The 22,111-nt window shown below is 38.7% G+C and overlaps 1 protein-coding gene across 4 annotated transcripts in view; it reads right to left on the bottom strand.

The window, feature by feature from the left end:
* Nucleotides 1–18,282, bottom strand: part of PIEZO2 (piezo type mechanosensitive ion channel component 2) — a 234,520-nt gene extending 216,238 nt beyond the window's left edge. For 3 of the 4 annotated variants that reach the window (XM_088130640.1, XM_088130642.1, XM_088130641.1), the window contains exon 1: nt 17,596–18,281. In XM_088130640.1, the coding sequence (XP_087986766.1) occupies nt 17,596–17,659 (64 nt within the window). In that variant the 5' untranslated portion in view covers nt 17,660–18,281. Of the gene's footprint in view, nt 1–17,595 lie in introns of all 4 variants that reach the window. The other variant, XM_088130643.1, reaches the window with a different exon arrangement.
* Between the last annotated feature and the right edge of the window lie 3,829 nt (nt 18,283–22,111).

The raw sequence follows: 22,111 nt of genomic DNA, 5'->3' as shown, positions 1-22,111 counted from the left end.
CAAGCCCTTTTTTTTTTTTTTTTTTGGTGCCTTCAAGTCAGTGTTGACTCCTGGCAACTGCCTGGACAAGTCCCTGCAGTTTTCTTGGCAAGATTTTGGAAGTGGTTTGTCACTGCCTGCTTCCTAGGGCTGAGAGAGAGTGACTGGTCCAAGGTCACTCAGCTGGCTTCATGCCTAAGGCAGGACTAGGACTTGTGGTCTCCCAGTGTCTAGTCTGGTGTTTAATCACCACACCAAACTGACCCACCTACAAGCTATAGGACAGACCAAAGGACTTCTCTCTAAGACTTGAAATCCCTAGAAGTCTGATGTAACCTAACTTAAGCTGTTTAGAACTTTGTATACTTGCACCAACACCATGAATCTGGCCAAATAGTCAGTGTGGACCTTTTTAGTACAAGTATGATACCTGCACGGTAAGGTGCCAAAGTTATAACAACAACACTATCATCAGCATAGATTTTAAAGCTAATATATATATTTGTTTTATAATGAGCCAATCCAGCATAGTCTTTATACACTCAGGAACAGGTTCATTATCCATATGAATTTGCTCAAGGATGATGACCAAACAGATGTTTCACCCACCCAAAATGTGGTCACAGTAACACATAAGCTGATTATTTCTGTACTGATTCACGAAACAGTGTAACTGGTTATGCAATCTTAACTGCCACCCACAGGACACTTGCTGACAATTTCCAAATGGCATGTGGTAAGTGGATCACCTAATCAGGAAATATGTACAGTGTATCCTCAGTGCAGCCTTACCAGAGTTATGAAAGAATTCCTAGAACTTCAGCCACTCAGCTGTAATAGTAGAAAAATCACATGTGAGACTTCAACAAAGTTTCCCAATCAGCCATATCTTTTTTCCAGGTTAAATCTGTCCATTCATCCTTCACCCTAATTCTCTATCTCTCCTCTTGTTCAATCAACCTCTCATGTATATTAAGAACACTTCTGACATTCCCATTCTCTATCACACAATTTCCATTCTCTAATACCTCATTAACCTGTTTGAAGCAAACCTGAGGATTGTTTTCACTTCTGCCATCAAAACACAATGGACAGGGAATATCATGAGCCTAACACAAGCACCGGGAGCAAGACGTTAAATGTTGCTGGGGTGGGGGGTGGAAAAGGGGAGAAATAATCTTTAATATCTTCTTACTCATCCCTCTCACTACACACAAAAAACGGGGGGGGGGGGGAAATCCCTGTACCTTCACCAGGGGGCAACTGATGGTTTAAAAAAAAAATAGAGAAGACATGACTTCTGGAATTCTTTCTTTCTTTTGCATTTATCAGCAATGGCCCTAGGAGGCATCTGTATTTTTTATGTGTAATGAAGTAATGTGTTGCATTTCTGTGCATGTGGGTGTTTCTGCTCTCCCTATGTGTTGCATCTGTGTGTCTTTGTGTGTATGTTTATACTGGGAAGCACAAGGTTGGGTGCATACACAGACCAAGAGGAAGAAGAAAGAGGGCTTAGGATGAAGGAGTCCCCAACATTTCAAGCCAATTGCTTCTCCCACTAGGATGCACTGGAATACTTTTTTCTATGCTGGCCAGCTTCATGCCCATTTTCAGACTTGATCTTCCTTTTTTTCCCCATTCACCAAATGTGAATGTGTTCTGTTCAGATTTCAGGGAGTTGCCCTGTTGACAGACAGATAGATGGGCAAAGGCCCAAGGCCCTTTACACTATTTCGTTCCAACATTCCACTGAATTGGAAAGAATAAAAAACCCAAGCTGCTTGATATCCCCTGCTAAGGGAAGGGGAAAACAAAACCCTTGTAGATTTCACTCCAGCTCCCTCTGAGTGCCAAATCATTGCAAGGATCTGCAAAAAGTCAAAACAGGGAAATCAGCAGGGTGCTCTGCATTTGTCCAGCCATACTGCCCAGGAAAAAAGAAAAAAGATACCTGTTTTCTTTTTTCTTTCTGGTTGCTGTGAAGGAGGAGCTTTCCTTTTAAGGACCTGTAAGCAGAATGCAGTGAGGTCAGATGAGAGAAGACTGACCCCAATGGAAAAAGAGAAGCCCTACAGAACTTCAGTACCACAAACAAACAAAAAGTACGTTTGTGAAATATTGGATATACTATAACTGAAGCAGAAATAAATCAGCTCAGCTGCTGATCATAGAGGAATGTGTGAGAATACAGAGCTATGGAATAGTGCAAAGACCCCATGTGGAAGAACCATATATCCTCATCCTATTTGGGTTTATTTGCCCTTAGAATACACATAGACAGCTCAAAGCTCAGTATCTGGCCCAGAATACCAATGTCTCTTGTTTGTGATTTATACTATTATCTACCTACTAGCCATGCCACATATTACAAATATATCCTGTAACAGAAGTCATACCACATACTGCAGATATATCTTATTTAACCCTAAAGTTACAATCTAGACCAGGGTGTTTCAACCTTGGAAATTTCCAGGTATATGGACTTCAACTTCCAGGATTCTCAGCAATAGCTATGTTGGTGAATGCATTCTGTGAACTGAAGTACATACCTCAAGAAGTTTCTAAACTTAGGAAAAACTCATCTTGTCCCAGAAAGTCTTGCTAGGAGGACCCCAACTGTTTCAGGAGCTTTAGCTGCTCTGATGAGTCAGTTTATTTCAACTAATTTTCTTTGCAATTCAGCTTATTTTTATGGCCACTGTATATCTGATTAAGAAGTATATTACATTAGAATTGCATGTAACTATAGTTCAGCATTTAGTAAATTCTCAAACCATATAACAGAATTGGACAGATCCTCTACCTAATTGATATGATTATTTAAAATATTGCATTGCTTTCCAATAGTCTGACATTATTATTGAGATTTTAATATAATTATGTTGTTTCTTTTCTTGCAAAAATCTTTTAAGTTATAAAAGCAGCCATATCTTTCTACCTGTTAGGGCAAAACTAAATTATTTTAAGTGCATGCTTAGAAGGCACATTTGAATGTTTATCTAACTATACAATGCTTATTTAGATGCACACCCAATTTAGGCCTGTGATTCGTGAATCACTGTATATCCATGGATATCTTCTTTGTTGAATGGAGTTGAATATGTAGAGAATAAAGAATAAAAATAAAATATTTCCCCCTCTTTGCTTCTATCAACAAAGGGAATGTTGTGGAGACATTAGATTACAAGCCATTACCAAGTTCATCCAATTAACAAAAGAGCTCCAAGATTGCTGTTTCAGTTATGAGAAAATCCCAAAAGAAATATTCAGGATAAACTGGGAAAGAGTCAGAAGAAAGAAGATTACTGCAAAATTATAGTAGATTTATTAATGTACTTTGATTGGTAATAGTTTACTCAACCCATGGCAGATAGTCTATATGATTTCAACAGTGGAAGCCCTCAAACTAAGCAAATGCCTGTTTGTTTATATTTGTCAACAAACCAAACATCTGTACAAAATTGTGCAACTTTTTTTCTATCTATAATTTTTTACAAAAATATGTAATTTCTAGAATGGAATAAATTTCTTCAAAAGTGTAGATATTTTATGTGCTCTACAAGCAGTTTACAAATAATTCTGAAGTTTCCTGCAGTGGTTAAAAGTATAGCATTCTCTGGAGATGGACTGCTTTTGTACTTTAATCCATACAACTGAATATATCTCACATGTGGTCTCCAAGAGAGCAGACAAATAGATTGAAGCCATGAATTATTCATACCCGATCATCAAGACAAAAGGTACATTGAACAACATATCAGCATGGGAAGTATTAAAACAAAAAAAAGCATAAAGGTCAAAGAGAAGATGTGGAAAACATAAAACTGATTATCAAAACTGTGTGTCAGCAAATGTGGGTGTATCACATAAAGTTAACTTTACTATATAAAATTATAAAAGCTCATTAACCTTTGTAATTGGTTCCTGCATTTAATCAACTAAAACCAAACACAGAGCTAAAAGCTATTTACACTGCTTCTTTCAACAATAACCCAAATCTCTAATTTTTCAACAGAGTACCACATTTCCTTTCCAACAGCTTCACCTATGGTACCATATCAGTCATGTCTGCCTTTTTATCTCCCATTCAATTACCAAAACAGCTTTTCCACAAATGTATGTCCCATAATCTGTATATAATAACTGGATATGACTGAAGCTCCTGCTATTTCTTTATTGTGTATTATTTTCAAATTATGCAATATGGTGATGAGTTTTTTCAGTGCCCTAGGGTCTGTAGCTAACCAAGGCACGTGTCCTGACAACAGCTTCTTTCTGCCATGTCTCTATGTAGTTGCCTTCATTTTGTCCCCAGCATATGAGTAGAACAGCCTGAAATTGTCCTCACCTATACCAGCTGTACTAAAATAGTCTATTCTGAGACCATTCAGGACAGCCTCAAAGAGTATAAAATCTGTTAGAGTTTGCCACCATTACCCTAAGGGAAGTTAGAGATTGGCAGTAACTGGGAAGGGAGGCAATAAAGGCAGGATATGAGTCAACAGCAGGGATAGCACATTTTATGCCGGAATGGTTTTCTACTGCCTCAAGGATGGGTAGACAATGTTTCAACTCAGCATAAACCTACTGTAGCTAATTCAAGTAGACATAAGTGGTATACTTGGCTATTCAGTTTGAATACTAAATGCTACATTTATACATATATAAATGTGCTGTACATAGGGCTGCCCTTGAAGCTACAGCTGGTCCAAAATGCAGCACTGTGGGCAGTTAAAGGTGCACCTTGGTACACCCATGTTACACCTCTCTGCTCTATGAGCTCCACTGGCACCCAGTGTGCTTCCAGGTGGAATTCAAGGTTCTGGTTGTCATCTATAAAGCCCTCCAAGAAATGGGACCTGGTTATTGGCAGCACTATCTCTTTCCTATCTGTCTCACTAGGTCTAATAGGAGGGGCATGGTTCTTTAATTAAAAATGTCATCTTATAGGGCCCCAGAAATGTACCTTTTCTGTCACAGCACCCACCCTCTGGAACACCATACTCCCTAAGAATAAATTGGTCCTGACCCCGCCAGCCTTTCACAAAGCATTGAAGACCTGAATGTGCTCCAGGGCTTGGAGGTTGGGAAATTAGATGGGCCACTGAGGGGGGGTTGTTGATTGTTCTGTTTTGGTTTACCCTCACTGACCATTACAGGTTTTCACCCTTTGCCAATATTGGTTTTTTTTTGTTTGTTTGTTTTTTACTGTTTTAACAAGTTGTTGGCCACCCAGAGTCACAGTCATAAGATAGGCAGCCATATTAATCCAATAAATAAATAAATCAGCCAGCCAGCCAGCCAGCTTTATTTATCTATATATATAAAATAATATATTTGGTGCAGGTAGAGTAACAAAAGCACAATACTTATTGTTCAGCAAAGGCTGTGCTGAATTAGATGGGCCACTGAGGGGGGGTTGTTGATTGTTCTGTTTTGGTTTACCCTCACTGACCATTACAGGTTTTCACCCTTTGCCAATATTGGTTTTTTTTTGTTTGTTTGTTTTTTACTGTTTTAACAAGTTGTTGGCCACCCAGAGTCACAGTCATAAGATAGGCAGCCATATTAATCCAATAAATAAATAAATCAGCCAGCCAGCCAGCCAGCTTTATTTATCTATATATATAAAATAATATATTTGGTGCAGGTAGAGTAACAAAAGCACAATACTTATTGTTCAGCAAAGGCTGTGCTGAAGTCATTGGTCAAACGACTTCTTGAAGTTTCACTGATTTACATCATCAATTTGCAAAATGTACTTGGATCAAAGAATTTGAACATGTGTTGGTGGCTCAACTGGATAATCCTCTATTATAGAGATTAAGTCTATTTTAATCCAGTTTTCTATCTGGCCTCAGAATTACACAGTTCATATATTAACTTGCTGAACACCTACAACAGTAGGTGGACAGTAGGACTGTATCATCAGAAGGACTGTATCACGTTGATACTTCTTATCTCTCAGTGAGTTTCAGTTTCACTGACTGAATAAGTCAGGACAATTTGACAGCATGGGGCTAGAATCATCATTTTATAGTTCCAGAAATGATGATGGTCAACTACTGTTTAGGCCCTAAATTATTTAACAGCTGCAAGATTATTCAGTGACCAGCTTCTTTTTTTATATTGACTGATGATGCATTGAGGGAGGGGGAGGATTGCTTGAAAAAAACCCTTCTTTTATTGCCCTCACTTTGTCCATCCTCAGAGAGTCAGGAAAGCCTCTCTTTGGGGAGTATAGCTAATCTACTCTGTTGTGTTACACAACTGCAATTTACAGAGTCAGGCAGGAACTAAGACACTCTGAACACGACTAATAATGTATACATTTTAAAACATAAATCTATCTAATACTATGGCATGAGATAGAAATCCTGAAACCTGGATGGCAATTGTAGAACAGAAAACTGAAAAAGAGACCATATTGAAAACAGATCAAGAGACAGAAAGAAAAGCGAAAAGCAATGATACAGAGGTAGAACTCCCCTTTAACATTACATTGAGAGATAAAGTACTTCTGAGCATATTTTTATCACACTGTAATGAAGCCCTTAAATCTAGCATTAAAATACTACCTAAAAAAGACTATGAAAGAGTAGACAAGGATGTGGACTTATGGATATCTGCCTTTCATTTCTTTATAAACTGTCATTAAAAGCATCTTATAGAGTAACTAATTCTATCAATGTATCTGTGCTCATTAAGTTTTAACCAAAACATGAGGAGAGATTGCTTCCACTTTAAATGATAGCCTTTCTGGCATGGAGCCTAGATACAAGCACAATAGGTTTGTCATGTCCCAATTTGCTTGACATTATTAGGCAATCACACAGTATAGTAGGAGAAAGCAAGTGATGACTGATGTAAGATTGCAAATTCACACATTCAAATTAACAAACTTTGATGTATGATGCCCAGTAGTTTTCTGACTCCTTCAGTGGGAAATGGAAAATAACAACTGAATATAATTTAGCCTTCCAAATCTAGTGCCACTCCCAAATTCAACTAAGCTGTCTGAGAATTCAGCACATCCCAGAAGGCACCAGGCTGAAGAAGCCTGAAGTAATCAAACATTCAGACCTTGTATTGGACTGTGTCCTGTATCTGACTGAATTTAAAAAGAACAACATTGAAGTCTACTTGCATAATATTCCTGCAGGTTCAATTTTTGCTTACCAGGCCAATACAATCATGGACATAATTCTCACTGTTATGCAGGAACACCTGCATAATAAAGCAATGAGCATGCATCCACATTCTATGCAGACAAGATAAATCAAATGTCTTCAACCAATCCCCAGAGATTTAAACCATTTTAAATACAGATTTTTTTAAAGGCTTCTGAATGCCCCAAGGAGTTTATATTTTACTAGACAACCTATGACCTGTTGGGTCATCGTTTCAGAGATATTTCCTTACCTAAACAGAGAAGCAGGATGACCAAGGGCAAAAAAGCAGTGGGAGTGTGAGCGACTTGCAACTTGCTGCCGGCTCCCCCATTGACTTTGCTTGATTCCTGAGCATCAAAAATCTTCCTTTCTCCCTCCCTCCCTCTCTCTTCATTCCTCCCTCCCTCCCTTCCCTCCTTTCCTCCCTTTTCCTTCCTTCCTTCCTTTCTTCCTTCCTTCCTCCCTCCCCTTCATTTCCACATTTAATATAGACTTGCACCATTTGCCCTCCCCTCACGACCCTCAGGAGAGCTCAGGTGAAGCCTCCTCCTCCTCAACTGACCAGCAAAACTGCTTGTCACTTTGCTGGGGGGAGGTGGAACAAAGGGAGCTGCAGACCATGAGGAAAACTGCACCCCTGCTCCCCATTCTGGCATGTCCCCAAGGGACCCCTCCCTTGAGGGAGGAAAAGGACTTACCCACTGACTACCAGCACCCCCCCCCAGCCAGCCCTACCTCGCCAGCAGGCATCCAAGTTGCTCCCTCATCCTTCCTTCAATACCCACAGCTGTTAAGAGATTTCAAATTTCTGCCTCATTTCAAAAGCAGCCAATAGCCACTTGCCTGTCGGGTCTTGCCACCAGCTGAGTGGGTGCAGGAGCCAGAGGGAGGTGGGAAAGAGGTTGGGGATATGCCCATGACAATCACATGACCTGGGCTGACCATGGTGGCACAGCAGCATAGCAGTGCTGAAGCAGCCACAAATTTCCCAAATTTCAATCCCACAGGAGTCACGGGTCCCAGATTTTGGACACATTCTGTAAGTTAGCCAATTTGAAGTTCCTTGGTTCAAAAATTATTGCCCTATGATGCACCAGCTGAAGGTTACCAACATAAGAGTTTTAGTATATAGATTGATAACACAGGTCTTCAGTCTGTTAAACAATAAAATAAAGAGAATACTTCCAATAATGAAAATAAAGTGTATTCATTAACATAAAAAGCAAATTAAAAATGAGCAGCATAGCACTATAATTTGAAAAGCAACTAAAGAACAAATGTTTTCTTGTTGATGTAAGTAGTTTAGACCTCAGCAACAGCTTAATACATTTAATGACTGCTAAAAGTAAAGCCTTAGAGTAAGGTTTGGAGTATAAATGACAACGGTCTTTTGCTGAATATCCCTGAGCATTTAACTACTCTGCCTTTCCTCTCTCACCTTCCATTTGTTTGCATTTCTGAATACTGTTCAATATTTATAAGCTATGCTATATTGCTACAGGCTAAGAAAGATTAGCCTGGCCATTAATGAATTATTCTCCTTTACCCTTAAAGAATACGCATTTCTATAGATTAAAACAATCCTATCTAGCTTTATCCCCACTTATTTATCAAATGAAAACTAATCACAACAAATAAACTACTACTACTACTAATTACGGGCTCTCACCAATAACATATCCAACATTCTTCTTGACCATGACACCTATGTCAAAGAAAACATGATTTTTCACCTCATAGAGTTTCGGAAAATGCCTTTTCATTTAAAACAGAATCTCCCCTTCAATCTTCCCCATCAGTCATACTGGGAGCATGAAGACTGATTAATTATATGCCATCAAGTCAGTGTGAACTCTTAGTAATCAAATAGACAGATTTAATCCATGATGATCCATCCCTAACCTAATTGTTTGGTCTTTGAACAGTGCACCCATCACTACCATAACTAAATCCATCTGCTTTGCTGCTGGTTGTCCTCTTCTTTGCTTTCCTTCCACCTTTCCCAGCATTAGAGCCTTCTCTAGAGAGCTAGATCTTTACATAATGTGTCCAAAGTACAATAACTTGAGCCTGGTCATTTGTACATTGTACATTGTGAGAATTCTGGGTTAATTTTTTCAATGATCTATATGTTTGTTTTCATGTCTGCCCATGGCATTCTCAGTTTTCTCCACCTAATTTCAAAAGCATCAATACTCTTTCTATCCTGCTTCTTCAAAGTCCAGGGAGCATTAAGGCATTTCCCAATTACAGTCTAAGAAGAAAACATGATCTCAACAAGGTCTCTGTCTATCTCTAAAAGACACGCAATGCAAATACTGTGCCACACAATTTGCTCTCAGATTTGCCCAAGCAATAAATAAGCACAGATCTATACGTATGACAGCTCTGAACTTTGAAGTGCTAGATTTAAAAGAAATATAGACTGAATAAGAATCTGATATTACATCAGAGCTTTCAGCAAATTTGGAGAGACAATTTCAGGATTGTGGAATAAACAAGTACCCCATTTACCTGGTGGATATTTCTGCAATTTTCTTAAATTAAGAGGTTAGAAGGAGTTTATTTAATTTACACTTGTCCTTCCCACCCAAGAATGGCACTAAAGGAAGTTTGTGTTCTTTCCTTACAGTGACCTAAGTTGTATAATTAAGAAGGGATATTGCCTTGAATCTAGTCTTTCTAAGGTCTTGCATTCTAAGTGACATCCAGCATATTTTTCAGGACACAGTTCTGAAATTAGCCAAGAACTCAAAAGATATTCAAGTTATTCCAAAATGTATTTGTCTTTAATGCTAATTTGCAAGCATAGTATTTTGTTCAAGATTATCTCACTATTTATTGCTAGGGCACTTAATTAAGTTCAAGATACTTCAGAAAATATTAATTTATTTTCCACTTCAGTTTCTTTTCCTACTAATATTAATTATTAAATGTATTGAAGGTAGAAGAAATAATGACTGATCTCTACATCAATTGTTGCATCTTACTTAACAGCTTTTATTAGTACAAAACAGTACTCAGAATAAGGCACTTAGAATACAAGACCTTAGAAAGACTAGATTTTATCTTTAGAATCAGATCTTCATGGTCTTATGCAACACTAATTAATTTGTGCCGGAATTATACTGATACCAATAGCTTGCTTCACATTTCTTATTTCATTTTTCAGAATTAGCTATAATAGCACAGTTTTCTTATATCAACATTAGTTCAAAATATTCTAAAATTAATGCTTAGATTCATATACACAGACACTCAAAAAAATATGTTAAAACATTTATGCTTGCTGCAGCAGAGCATATAGGCACTGAAATACAACATTTATCCAAGTTTCACATTCAAACAGTGTGTGTGTGTGTGTGTGTGTAATGTCTAGATTGCTACAAAGGCTGGTACCATCCAAAGAAACAACAATGAAAAAAGGAAAGTTCTGAAGATCTGGTTATACTTGCTGGGTTTTGTAATTTTTTGAGGTGCTAGTTTTAAGAAAAACAAGAGTTTTTATAGTAAAAGAGTTTTATAGTAAAAACCAGTACCTAAGAATCCCCTTTTTTTTTTCTTTTAGTTTAAAAATCTAAACCTTCAGAAATTTTCTGAAAGCCTGAAAAGAAAAAGAACTGAAAACTTCTAACAATAGAATTCCAAAGTTTCAGGGCCTGATTGTAATTCAAACCTATTCAACTTATTTGTTTGTTTACACATGTATGTCACATTATATTTAATTACCTTAATTAATATTTGCTTTTTAAATTAATGTGAATTAATGAATTAATTTGATTATCTCAATTAATTTGTGATCATCTTCACACTACACTAGGATAAAAGCAGCATACCATTTTTCCCTTAAAATGTCATCAATATTCATGATTTGCCATACTGACACATGATACAAGCCAAACAGGATGGATATCTGGCTCACAATCCAATTAAAGTCTATACATTTTAAATCCCTTTGGGACTTCATCTCAAGGAATAAAATCAAATCTTTTTTTTCTCCTCATATAAAAACCATAAAATGTGTGTAGCTTTGGCTGATTGCATACCAACTACCACTCTCATTAGCAATTTCTAGTTTCTACTTTTCCGAAGTCCTATACGCAGACAGCCGAACTATAGTTCAGTAGGATCTGTCTCCTATGCAGACCCTACTGAAATTAGTTAATACATCTACCATGTTATGTCGGAAGCAAGAAGCTAAGTCAGCTAGTATTTCTTCAACACACAGTGGATGCCAAAATGGCATGTTATTATGTATTTTATGTACTGAAAAAGAGTGTGCCAAACATACCTGGAGGAGACCCAGTTGGAGAAAGTCTGATCTAAGCAGATCATTCTGAGGCTCAAAAAGTATGCGGACTACATCTAAAGATTGTGTCTTCGCTTCTAAAATGTTCTTAATAGTTGTACTATAAGATGTTATAACTAATAATTAGTATGCATCCCTGTTCAAGTAATACATACATTAAGCAAAAGGTTAACCAATCTAACACTTTATGTTGCTCCTCTTGGGTTGTTTAAAATACTAATTCAAATCAGTTCATCTTGAATCAAACACACAGATAGAATAAGCAAAATGTTTAGAACACTGGTTTAAACTTGATATACAAATTTGGCACTGATATGGCACTGGCTTCTATCACTAGATTTTTTTTGTTTTGTTTTGTGTTGTGTTGTTTTTTGTCATGATATTCATAATCTCATTCTGTGATCCACATCTGGAAAAAAGAGCCTTTAGCTAAGTTTATTTTCTGAGCCAAACTTATGAATATATTCAAAACGGAATATCATGGAGACACTCTACAGAGCAGCTACAAAAGTTACCACAAAATTATAATTTTAAGGTGATGGAAAGAAACAGTATCAAATATGCAGAGAACATTAACTAAATGAATTAACATTTCATTTTTACTTGACCCACCCCCTCAACAGGGGTATTCCACAGCAGAGTGTCATAAAGTCAAGATGGTGCTGAGACCACTCAATCAAAGTCCTGCCCCCATGACTCATATAAAAAGAGGTGGGGCTTTAATTGTGTGATCATAGCCACCATCTTGGACCTCAGCATGCCGCTCAGCATGCAAAAAGTTTTGCAACCCTGCAGTAGAACAACCCATACAAAATTCTACCAAGCATTATGGAACATACCAAAAGAAGATATAATTCTGGAAAAAAAACACTGAAATAATTCAAATAGCAATATGTTCATCTCCTATGTCAACAGAGGTTATTCTTACTAACATTTTTCCTTTCTTCAAAGTACCTTGAATTGAGGCAGGAAACTTAACATTCCCTTCAAAATTCACTGTCCCTCTAATTAACACTGTTCACTGTAAAGAGAGATCTTTCAAAAGATTCAGATTGCCAAGAGGACATTAGTACTAGTAATGGACAGGTGATGTCCATTACCCTTGAGTCAGTTTGGACAACAAAAGTCAAGCCAATCCAGTGCATGAAGCAAAGCAGCTCATTTTGATTTCCACCATCCTCACATGTTAACAGCACAGAGCTCTCAATTCCATAACAATCTTAATTTGTTTTAGTAAATTCAGGATCTGCAGAACTCCTCTGAAAAATGCTGGTTTCATCATAGTTCTTTTTGTTTCCCTCAAAATTTTTCAAACAAGCCAGATTCCTCAATCTATCTTAAAATCCATAGTGACTCCAATATAAAATGTGCCTAACAAGTCAGCTACGAGTGCCAACTTATCCTTCCTGTGAAAAAGCAACTTGACAAAGCTCAAAATGCATGGTCCATCACCTTGTTATCTGCTTGCTGGCTTGAAAGCATGTGTTCTCTCCCAGACAATGTCAGTAGCTATAATACAAATTTGTATCTATTTATTAGCCAATAGTGCTAAATTGAATTAATAAATCAGTAACCTTTATCACTGTATACATTCAGGGCTGAACTTTAAATCTTAATTCCTAATCTGACATTTGCAACTTCTTACACCAGATCAGAAGGTGTGGGGATTTTTTGTTTGTTTGTTTTTGTGCCTTGGGTCAGAGTCCACTCCTGGCGACTGCCTGGACTGGTCCCTGCAGTTTTCTTGGCAAGATTTGGTTTTGCCACTGGCTTCTTCCTAGGGCTGAGAGAGAGTGACTGGCCCAAGGTGACCCAACTGGCTTTGTGCCTAAGGCAGGACTAGAACTCACAGTCTCCCAATATCTAGCCTGATGCCTTAACCACTAAACCAAACTGGCTCTCAGATCAGAAGATACACGTTTGTAAAATGTTCTTCAGAATGAAAATGCACTTATAGGGAGAAAATGTCAGTTCACTTTCTTCAAAAAAGCAATGATTAAGTCTTCAGGGGAAACCTTTAAATATAAGCAATATTTTAGAAACTCAATTCCAAATCACATGGAGCAATTTAAGTATTTTTATAATGTAACAAGCCTTAATATATGTCAGCCTCCATGATGACAGTTGGATTAAATTATTATCATCCCAGATACTGCTGGCCTGATCTAGGATGTAGATTGGAGTGCCATATGTTTAAAGTTCAGCTCTACAACTAAACATCATTTACAACTTGATGCATAAATACAACTTGAAGTTTAAATGTTCTGGATGCATCTGTCATTGTGCAGAATAGCCAGCTGCCTCTGATTATCATGTGAAAAAGCCACCCATCTCTTTCTCATTAATGTAAAAGCCAAATGTGCAATATCATGTCAAAGTTGTACACATTAAGAAAAAACAACTGTAATCAACAAGATTCTTGTGAGAACAGATTTATAGACTCCCAGGAAGCTTCTGAGAAGAAATCTTCACAATCAAAGTCTGGACCAACAATCTGAACATACTTATCACTGTGTAGAAGTCCAGGGATAAATCTGCATTTACAAATATGATCTTCCGTTTATCCCTCCTGATCTACTCAAAAAGGTTGCTTAAATTGAACACTTACTCTGAGTGGACAAGTAGAAGTAAACCTCCAAGTAAATCAACTCTTGAAATATCCAGCAGGCTGGATTACGTGGTAGAAAATAACAACATACTCACCTGGAAAGAATTATTATTTCCTGTCTTCCGACACCCCCCCCCCAAGAATGTGTAACTGCAAGGCTAAGTTAAGAATTAGATACATAGTTATGAGGGCACCTATAACTTACAAAAAGGGAAACTACTTCTTGGATTCCCCAAAAATTATAGATTCAGGTCTTGCTTCACAAATAATAGTGTACGTATCTATCTATAACATTTAGATGGGCTGCATTTCATACTTGCAAGGCACTGGGGAAACAAAATCTTTTGTCATTCGCAAAGTTCAAAGATAACAGAAATTGTACTGATTTATTTGCAAGGAAAACATAATTCAGTTTTTAAAAAAATGAGGGAAAATTGGCAAAATACAAAAGAAAGGGTCCCTATTCAGGTGTTACAAATCTTTTACTATAAAGGAAAGCACATGGGAAGCAAACTGCTTTTTTCAAAGTGAATGAATTCTTTCGGAATATTTCAGCTACAACATTTCCCAGATAATAAATAAAACAAGAATTATAATTAAGTCCAATCCTATGAGCGGGTGGCTCTGGACAGGTTCCAGTTCTTATGATTACGAGAAAACCTGAGATATGTTGATTTAGATGTACGTGTGGAATATAAAAGCACTGAAACCTGGGCATCAGCCTTGACAATCTCATCCGGCTGCTTAAAATATTGAAAGCCCTTAATATATGGGATGAGTTCCATAAGTGAATAGAATAATTAGGAAGACATCTGTAATGAAATCCAGAATATCAAAGTTTGCAATCTCTTAGTCTGAAGAAGAAGAGGTTGTAGGCACAGATTATGGAAGATGCTCCACTTTAGGGATATATTGAGTTCAATCATTCTTGAGCACACTTTTGACTCAAATCAAATGATTCTTCATGCTTGAACCATGAAGTAGTTGTGTTGCCCAAACAAAGTCCCTTCCATTTAAGAAAACACTTTTATATTATAATGGTGTTTAACAGGCAGATTACTTTTATGCTAGAAAAACTCCAGATCTTGAGCTCTCTGAAGAACAGACTACATGCTAGTTCATCTTCTCACTATACAGAAGGCTGGGAGACAAAGATCTTGTGTTCATCTAGTGTTCAACTGCTTAATTGCAACTGTGCCTGGGTAATAATGAAGGCAGATAAGAACAAAGTTGCCCTCTTTAACTGGTGTTTCACACACTATGATTTCTTTAATCATAGTTTGTTCAACAACCTACAGTAACCCAGTTCATGCATAATTACTATTTGCAGTTCCCAAACCTTAACAGCCGGCTTCATAGAACAGGCAAAGCTGAAACCATCAAGCAACATTGTGGTTTAGTATGATGTAGGAACTCAGCTATTGACCAAACTTTAATAGGAAAGCAGATGACTGAGTTTTAAGTCATTTAGTCATCTTTGCACTAAAGATGCTATCACTGTTTTGAAAACAGTGAGAAACCGAGTGATTTCAGTAGTCCTCACTGTCCTGTCCTGTTTTAAAATTCTCAAATAATGAAAAGTAGATGAAATGTAGTGCCACTTCCAAGCTCTAACCTTGCCTAGAGCAAGCAGATTACTGTATTAATCTTATCCTTTCAGGAAGTATGACCTCCACTTTGTGACACTGTATAGAATGAACCCATAAAAAGATTTTGGGGACACTGAAATGAAAAGGTTAGAATGATTTATCTTGATACATAAATTTAGATCATCCACTGGAAAAATATCATTAACGAAGTTCGGTGATAGTACCACAATACTTACAAAGGTGATCTTGGGAGGGAGGTGAGTAGGGGAAAATGTTTGTGTGTATTTCATAAGAAATACGCTTCCTCAGTTCACAGATGACAACTTTCAGAGAGTTGAGGCATTGTGCAGATTTGCCAGCCAACAAAGTTCCTTAATGTTGCCTCCTAATCATATGGGCCATGTACCTAGGACACTAGTACTGTATTCTGTTGGCAGAGAAATTTGTACTGAAACCCTTTCTGAAAAGGGTTTAGATACTCTGTTTTGTTTCAAAGTAATTTAGTACTGCCTCCCAATCATGTGGGCAATGTATCTAAGACACCAACACTTCGAAACAGAACAGAGAACCTAAACTGGATTTATAATTACAAGTTCCAGGTTTGTGGAATGTACCCACGCAGCTTTTAAGCCAAGCCACTAGTAAGCCTACAAATATCTTGAGACATAAACTATAAATAAAAACCAAACATAAGCAACTGATTTCAACATAATTTCTAATAAACATAAGCATTCCATATGTGCAGCTGTATCTAAATATACAGACCTAAAGAGGTGGCATTTCAATTTAACTTAACAATTAGTCCAAATCAACTAGATGAAATAAACACTTCCAGTTATTTTATAAATTAATCTAATAGCTGGATCCAACAGACTGATTCATTCGCCTGATCCTTTTGCACACACAGTTCTGCATGCACTATAATCTTAAAAATATTTACTGCAAAGGAAATCCACTAAATTGAATGAGATTTCTGCATATCAAGTGTGCTGCAGCCTAAGAATCTAAAACAATCCATTCATTCCATTTCCTGTTTCTCTAACTTCAGACACAAATTACTGTCATCCACAACTAATGACCTAATTAGCTAAAATAATTGCCATTTATCATACAAATAATGGAGCGAAGAAAAACCTATTTCATTCTCTAACATGTATCTAGTTTTTTTTAAGCAGATTAAATTTTGTTTTCAATTAAACAATGTAAAACTTTTAAATATGTATTCCATGTAAGAACATTTTTTCAGCTGCAATCATTAAACAATTATGTTCTGTTAGAATACAGGAGATACTGTCCTATAAATGTATTTACAGGCTTCTTTCACGCCCGCTTCGTTAGCAGCTGCATAGATATATTTTAGACTGCAACATAATAGTCAAGAAATAATGTGAACTCTTTATGCAGATTTAGGTTGCAATCCTCTATCTACTCATCTGTGCTAACCGTAAGTTAATGGACTTACTTTTGTACGTGACTGTATTGTCAATGTCTTTGGTCATGGATACAGTGCCAACGACTGCAATCGAAGACTATAATCTGTACCTATCTACCTGAGAATATGTACTATTTATCTTAATGTTTTTACTTCTTAGCAGAGGAACATAAAATTGCATTCATATGAATTTTGAATGTGAATTAGTTTTCATCTAATTCCTTGTACATCAGAGAAGGAAAGATCATTTGGAAAGTTTAAGCAAAATAAAAACTAAGGCTACATATGAGGCTTTTCCTTCAGTACATATGCCCACAATCTCTTGGATGGGAAATATACGCCATTCTTCAGTAGAAAGCAAAAGGTGTCCTAATTTTAAAGGAGACCAATTCTCAATCCCACGATGTATTATAATTACCAAGGAAATTCAAGACCTATTTCTAGAAAGGAAATCCAGTGATTTCTACCAAGAAAGTCCACACCACACCAAGTCAAACTTCACCTACCAGCGACTAGACAGATGGGAAGGAGCAATCTGAAGATTAGTCCACACACCACTTCTGTGGCCATCGCTAGGAGATCGGACCGAGAGGAGTCTTAGAGAAACAAAGGACAGCCGTCCGCTTGCAATGTCAACGGGCACCAGCAACTTAGGTCCACTCTCCTTCAGGGCTGGAGCAAAGAAGACTGTCCTGCGGGGCTTCTGCTTAGAAATCCCTCAGAAAGGAGGTCAAAACCCCCAACAACTGCCGAAGTCAAGACCAGTCGAAGTTTTAATCAAGGCGCTTAGCTTCTGCTGCAAAGAGTTTTTCTTTTTTAAAAAGAAGTTTTTTCACTTGACAACCATTTTGCCATTCCCGGCATGGGAGCGGGGCCGGGGTGCAGAGCGCTGCCTCTCGCTACTCAAGCTGTCTGAATGGGCGCATGGTGGCCGGTGCGTCGACCCCGGATGGATCCTGAGAGTTAACGACCGAGATTCCCAGCCATAACAAAAGCCACCTAGTAGGGGAAAAGAACTAGGGACGCAGCCGCGCGCTCCAGGCGAGGAGTCACCAAGTTTTTCCAAGAACTAGGAAGGAGCCATCGCGGGAACTTCGGAAGCCACCGAAAGCTAGCGCACCCTCCGCCACGGGGGCCAGAAGAGCGCCGCGCGCGCTCGCCTTCCTCGCTGCAAAGCTCCCGCCCAGCGCCTTTGCTACATTTCTCCACCTCAATGAAATTTAGCGTGACCCCGCCTCGCTGGAGTGGGCGGGCCGGACGGGCTGTCTGGCATATCCTGGCCAATAGCAAGATAAGGACGAAAAAGTCTGGGATTTCTCTTGCGCCGGAGTTAGAGGCAACGGGAGTTCATCTCCGTCTGAGCCAGTTCCGTCTCGGTGCCGAGGGACATACCGAAGGGAGGAGATACCCTGGCGGGAACTAGCCACAAGTTAGATTAGCGAAGTCCCCTGTCAACCCTTGAGCCATCCACGTTCTCCGTCGGCATCACCTCCCATCTCAGTATGGCCACTAAGAGAAGAAACGGTGGCGGAGGCGTGGAAGAACGACTGGCCGGCTGCCTGCCAGGGAGACCGCGCAGGTGTGCAAGGAAGCGGAGGCGGCAGCTGCCACATTCTCTCCCCCTTCTGCCTCTAGCTGTCCGGGGAGGGGCGCCGCCCCGAAAATCGAGCGCCGGGAACGTGTGTTTTCCTCCTTCGCCTAACAGGGAGAGGTAGAGCCGGAGGTAGCTGCTTCTCCTCCCGCGCTCTGGGCAGCAGGATCGGGCCTGTCGAGTGACTCCTAGCAGCCTCCTGCCATATTGTCGAGAGAGAGAATAAGCAAGAGGAAATAGCTGCCGTGGGCCGTGATGAAGCTCCCTAGAGTTGGGTGGGATTCCAGGTGACGATTCTTGCCCACAGTTCCGACTTAGCTTGCCTTACCTTTCTCCCAGGATGTTGTCCCAGAAGAATTCCTTCCAAGTGCTATCCAAGCCTGATGCTGCTTAGCCCAGGCAGAGCTGGCCGAGGGCTTTCTCTTGCCCAGATGGTAGTAGCCTAGGCTGAGCCAGGACCGTCCTTCCCAGGAAAGGCAGAGAAAGCACAGGCAAATGAGACATTCCAGTGCCTCAGATACTGAAGCAAGGTGGCGGTGTTTTGAACACTGTGGAAGCAAGAAAAAAGATCAAACGGTGCTTTAAAACCCTGAGGAAAAGCAAAGGAATCAAGTAAACACCAAAGCCATTATTTCCCATCCCTCTTAATTCACAATACACGTGCTCAAGGAAGGAAGAGAAGGCACATGGAAATTAAAGCATCTGAGATAGCTGGGAGGATGCACCACACAGAGAACTGCACTAATTAAATGAACTAATTGTATGGGCGTTGATGTATGTACCACCTACAGTACTTTGCACCTGTGCATCTGGTTTTTCCTGCCTAAGTGCATATCCTTATATTTCTCACCATTGAACAACATTTTGTTGGATAGAGCCCAATGTTTAAGACTATTAAGATCCTTTTTAATCTTGAGTCTGTCTTCTGGGATGTTAGCAATCCCCCACCCCCCGGCCCAGCTTTGTGTCATCTGTGAATTTTATGAGCATCCCTTCTATTCCCTCATCTAAGTCATTTATGAAGATGTTGAAGAGCACTGGGCCCAGCACAGAACTCTGAGGTTCTGCATACCTTCCACCATGTGAACATAGACCCATTTGGTAGCGAGACCATCCATTTCACATTATTCTAATTTATTAAGATGGAGAACATGGTCTACTTTAGCAAATGTCTTACTAAAGTTTAAGTACATTACATCCACAGTATTCCTTTGATCCATTAATCTAGTCACATTGTCTAAGAAAGGAGTAAGATTTGTCTGGCATGATTTGTTTTTAAGAAATCCATGCTGGCTTCTGGTAATAACCCTTTTTGTTATTAAGTGCCCATAAGCCAACTGCTTGATTATGTTTTCTAGAATTTTCCCAGGTATTGATATCAAGCTTATTGGTCTATAGATTCCTCGATCCACATTTTTCCCTTTTTAAATATTGGAATAACATTGGCTCTTTTCTAGTCTTCTGGCACTTCTGTACTCCAGGATTTCCCAAAGAAGATATCATTGGAAGGTTTAGGGAAAATCTAAATATATCTCTTTATCTGTCCATGCATTTTTGAAGAGAATTAAATAAAAGAGATATTCAGAGGAAATTGGTGTTTCATTTAGTATTGTGTTTTAAAAAGCAGACCAAAGGAGTTGCCATTTATTTGCCAATTTTGGTGGCAGGATTTGGGAGGTGACAGGGGCCACACCAAGAACACTGGGAGAAGTATGTGTATGCTGCAGGCTGCCTATCTTTGCTCATACACAGAATTACCAAAAAGAATCAAATCACAATTCTAATCTGAAGGCATTTCTCAAGGGCATTCAGAGGTCATAGGGAATTTTGATATAAGAAAATCATACAAAGAATACTTGAGCTTATCTGTCATTCATAGTCCTCCAAATCAGTGTCCATGATGATGGTGGTGAGATGTCCAAAGAGGCTAGTGGCAATCATAGCATCATGATCAAAGCCACACCACTCTTCTATATGTGCCATGTCATTTGAATGTACCAAGAAGTGAGGTTCAGTCATGGTACTGTGACCACCATCTCTTATTTTGTACTCTGAATCACCCATGTAAGCAACAACTATCTTCCATCATTTTTCATCAAATTATCCCAAACTCCTGAAGTGAATCTATGGCAACAATATATTATTGTTGATAGAATCAGTGGCTTTGTCAAACCTGAGTTACTCCTATTATTCCAGATCTAATTAAGAACACAACTATGTGTTAGAAAATATACTTTCTATCTTCAGTATTTGGCTTATTCCCAGATAAAATTAAGATGGCACTCTACGTCTGACAGTAAAATGAAAAATAGACTTGGATCCAAATGTGGCTTCTGTGTGGCAGGGATGCAAAAAGTGAGTTTTGTGGCCTCTTTTATGGCCTCCAGGGTAGGTGGGGCCATTTTTTTCAGCCTTTTATTTTTTCCTTTTATTTTATTTATTTATTTATTGGGGTAGTTTAGGGGTGATTAAGTGTTGAAGGCATATCATTGATTCTTTAAAAGCTCCCAGACACCCCCAAAAATGGTTCCTGGCCCCATGCCTTTGTGAAGTATGGTCCTCAACATGCACTAGCTTGGTGCACTCATTAAGATGGCACAACATATGCATATCTGCACTACAAGAACCTCCAACCATACAAAACTGTAGTGCATGAGAAAATAGACTTCAAATCCTCAAAAGTTCTGTACAAGATCTTTTTAGTGAATATATATGTCTCAGACCTATGTACCATGTTTCTTATGGTATGTTGTGGTACTGCCTTAGCAAAACCTCCACTAGTTTGCCTAGGATTTCCCAGAACATTTTCCCTTTTCACTCACGCTGTTTGGAGCCAAGCTATTATATCTTTGGCAGCACAGACCAATTTTCTTATCTGGTGTAAAGAACAACAGACTACTCTTAACCTAAACAGGATTTCTTGTCTCTTAATATTTTTCAAAATCAACCAGCATCAAAAATACATCAGGTTGGATCCAGACTAATCACACTCAGGGCAGACCTATTGAAACTAATGGAACTTTAGTCATGACTCACGTAACTCATTGATTTTAATAAGTATGGCTAACTTTAGATCCAATCCATTATACATATGGATTGCATCCAACAATGTCAATCTATCTCTGAAAGAACATCTTATAGCAGAATGGATTCCCTCCCTCTCTGTTGTCTTCTCCCTGCCCATATATGCTCTGAAAGACTCTCTAGAAGTAGGTTCATGGCATAGGAGTTGTATGTTGGAAGAAGAAAAAGGCAAGTCCCATTGGGAGGATAGAAATCTGCTTGCCTAGTATTAAATATAATCCTAGGGATAGGAAAAAGCATAATCCCTCATTTAATAGTATAAATGCATCTAAGAACCCAAGAATAAACTGATAACTCCAGGTACAGTCCAGGCCTTTGTCCAAAATGTATACCCGGACATTTGTCCT

This window comes from Python bivittatus, unplaced genomic scaffold, assembly GCF_059951505.1.
Source record: "Python bivittatus isolate LINGU-HERP-01145 unplaced genomic scaffold, Pbiv_v1 ctg000840_np1212, whole genome shotgun sequence".
Taxonomy (NCBI): domain Eukaryota; kingdom Metazoa; phylum Chordata; class Lepidosauria; order Squamata; family Pythonidae; genus Python; species Python bivittatus.
Note: the sequence above shows the minus strand (reverse complement) of the source record. Positions and strands in the feature narration are given on the sequence as shown.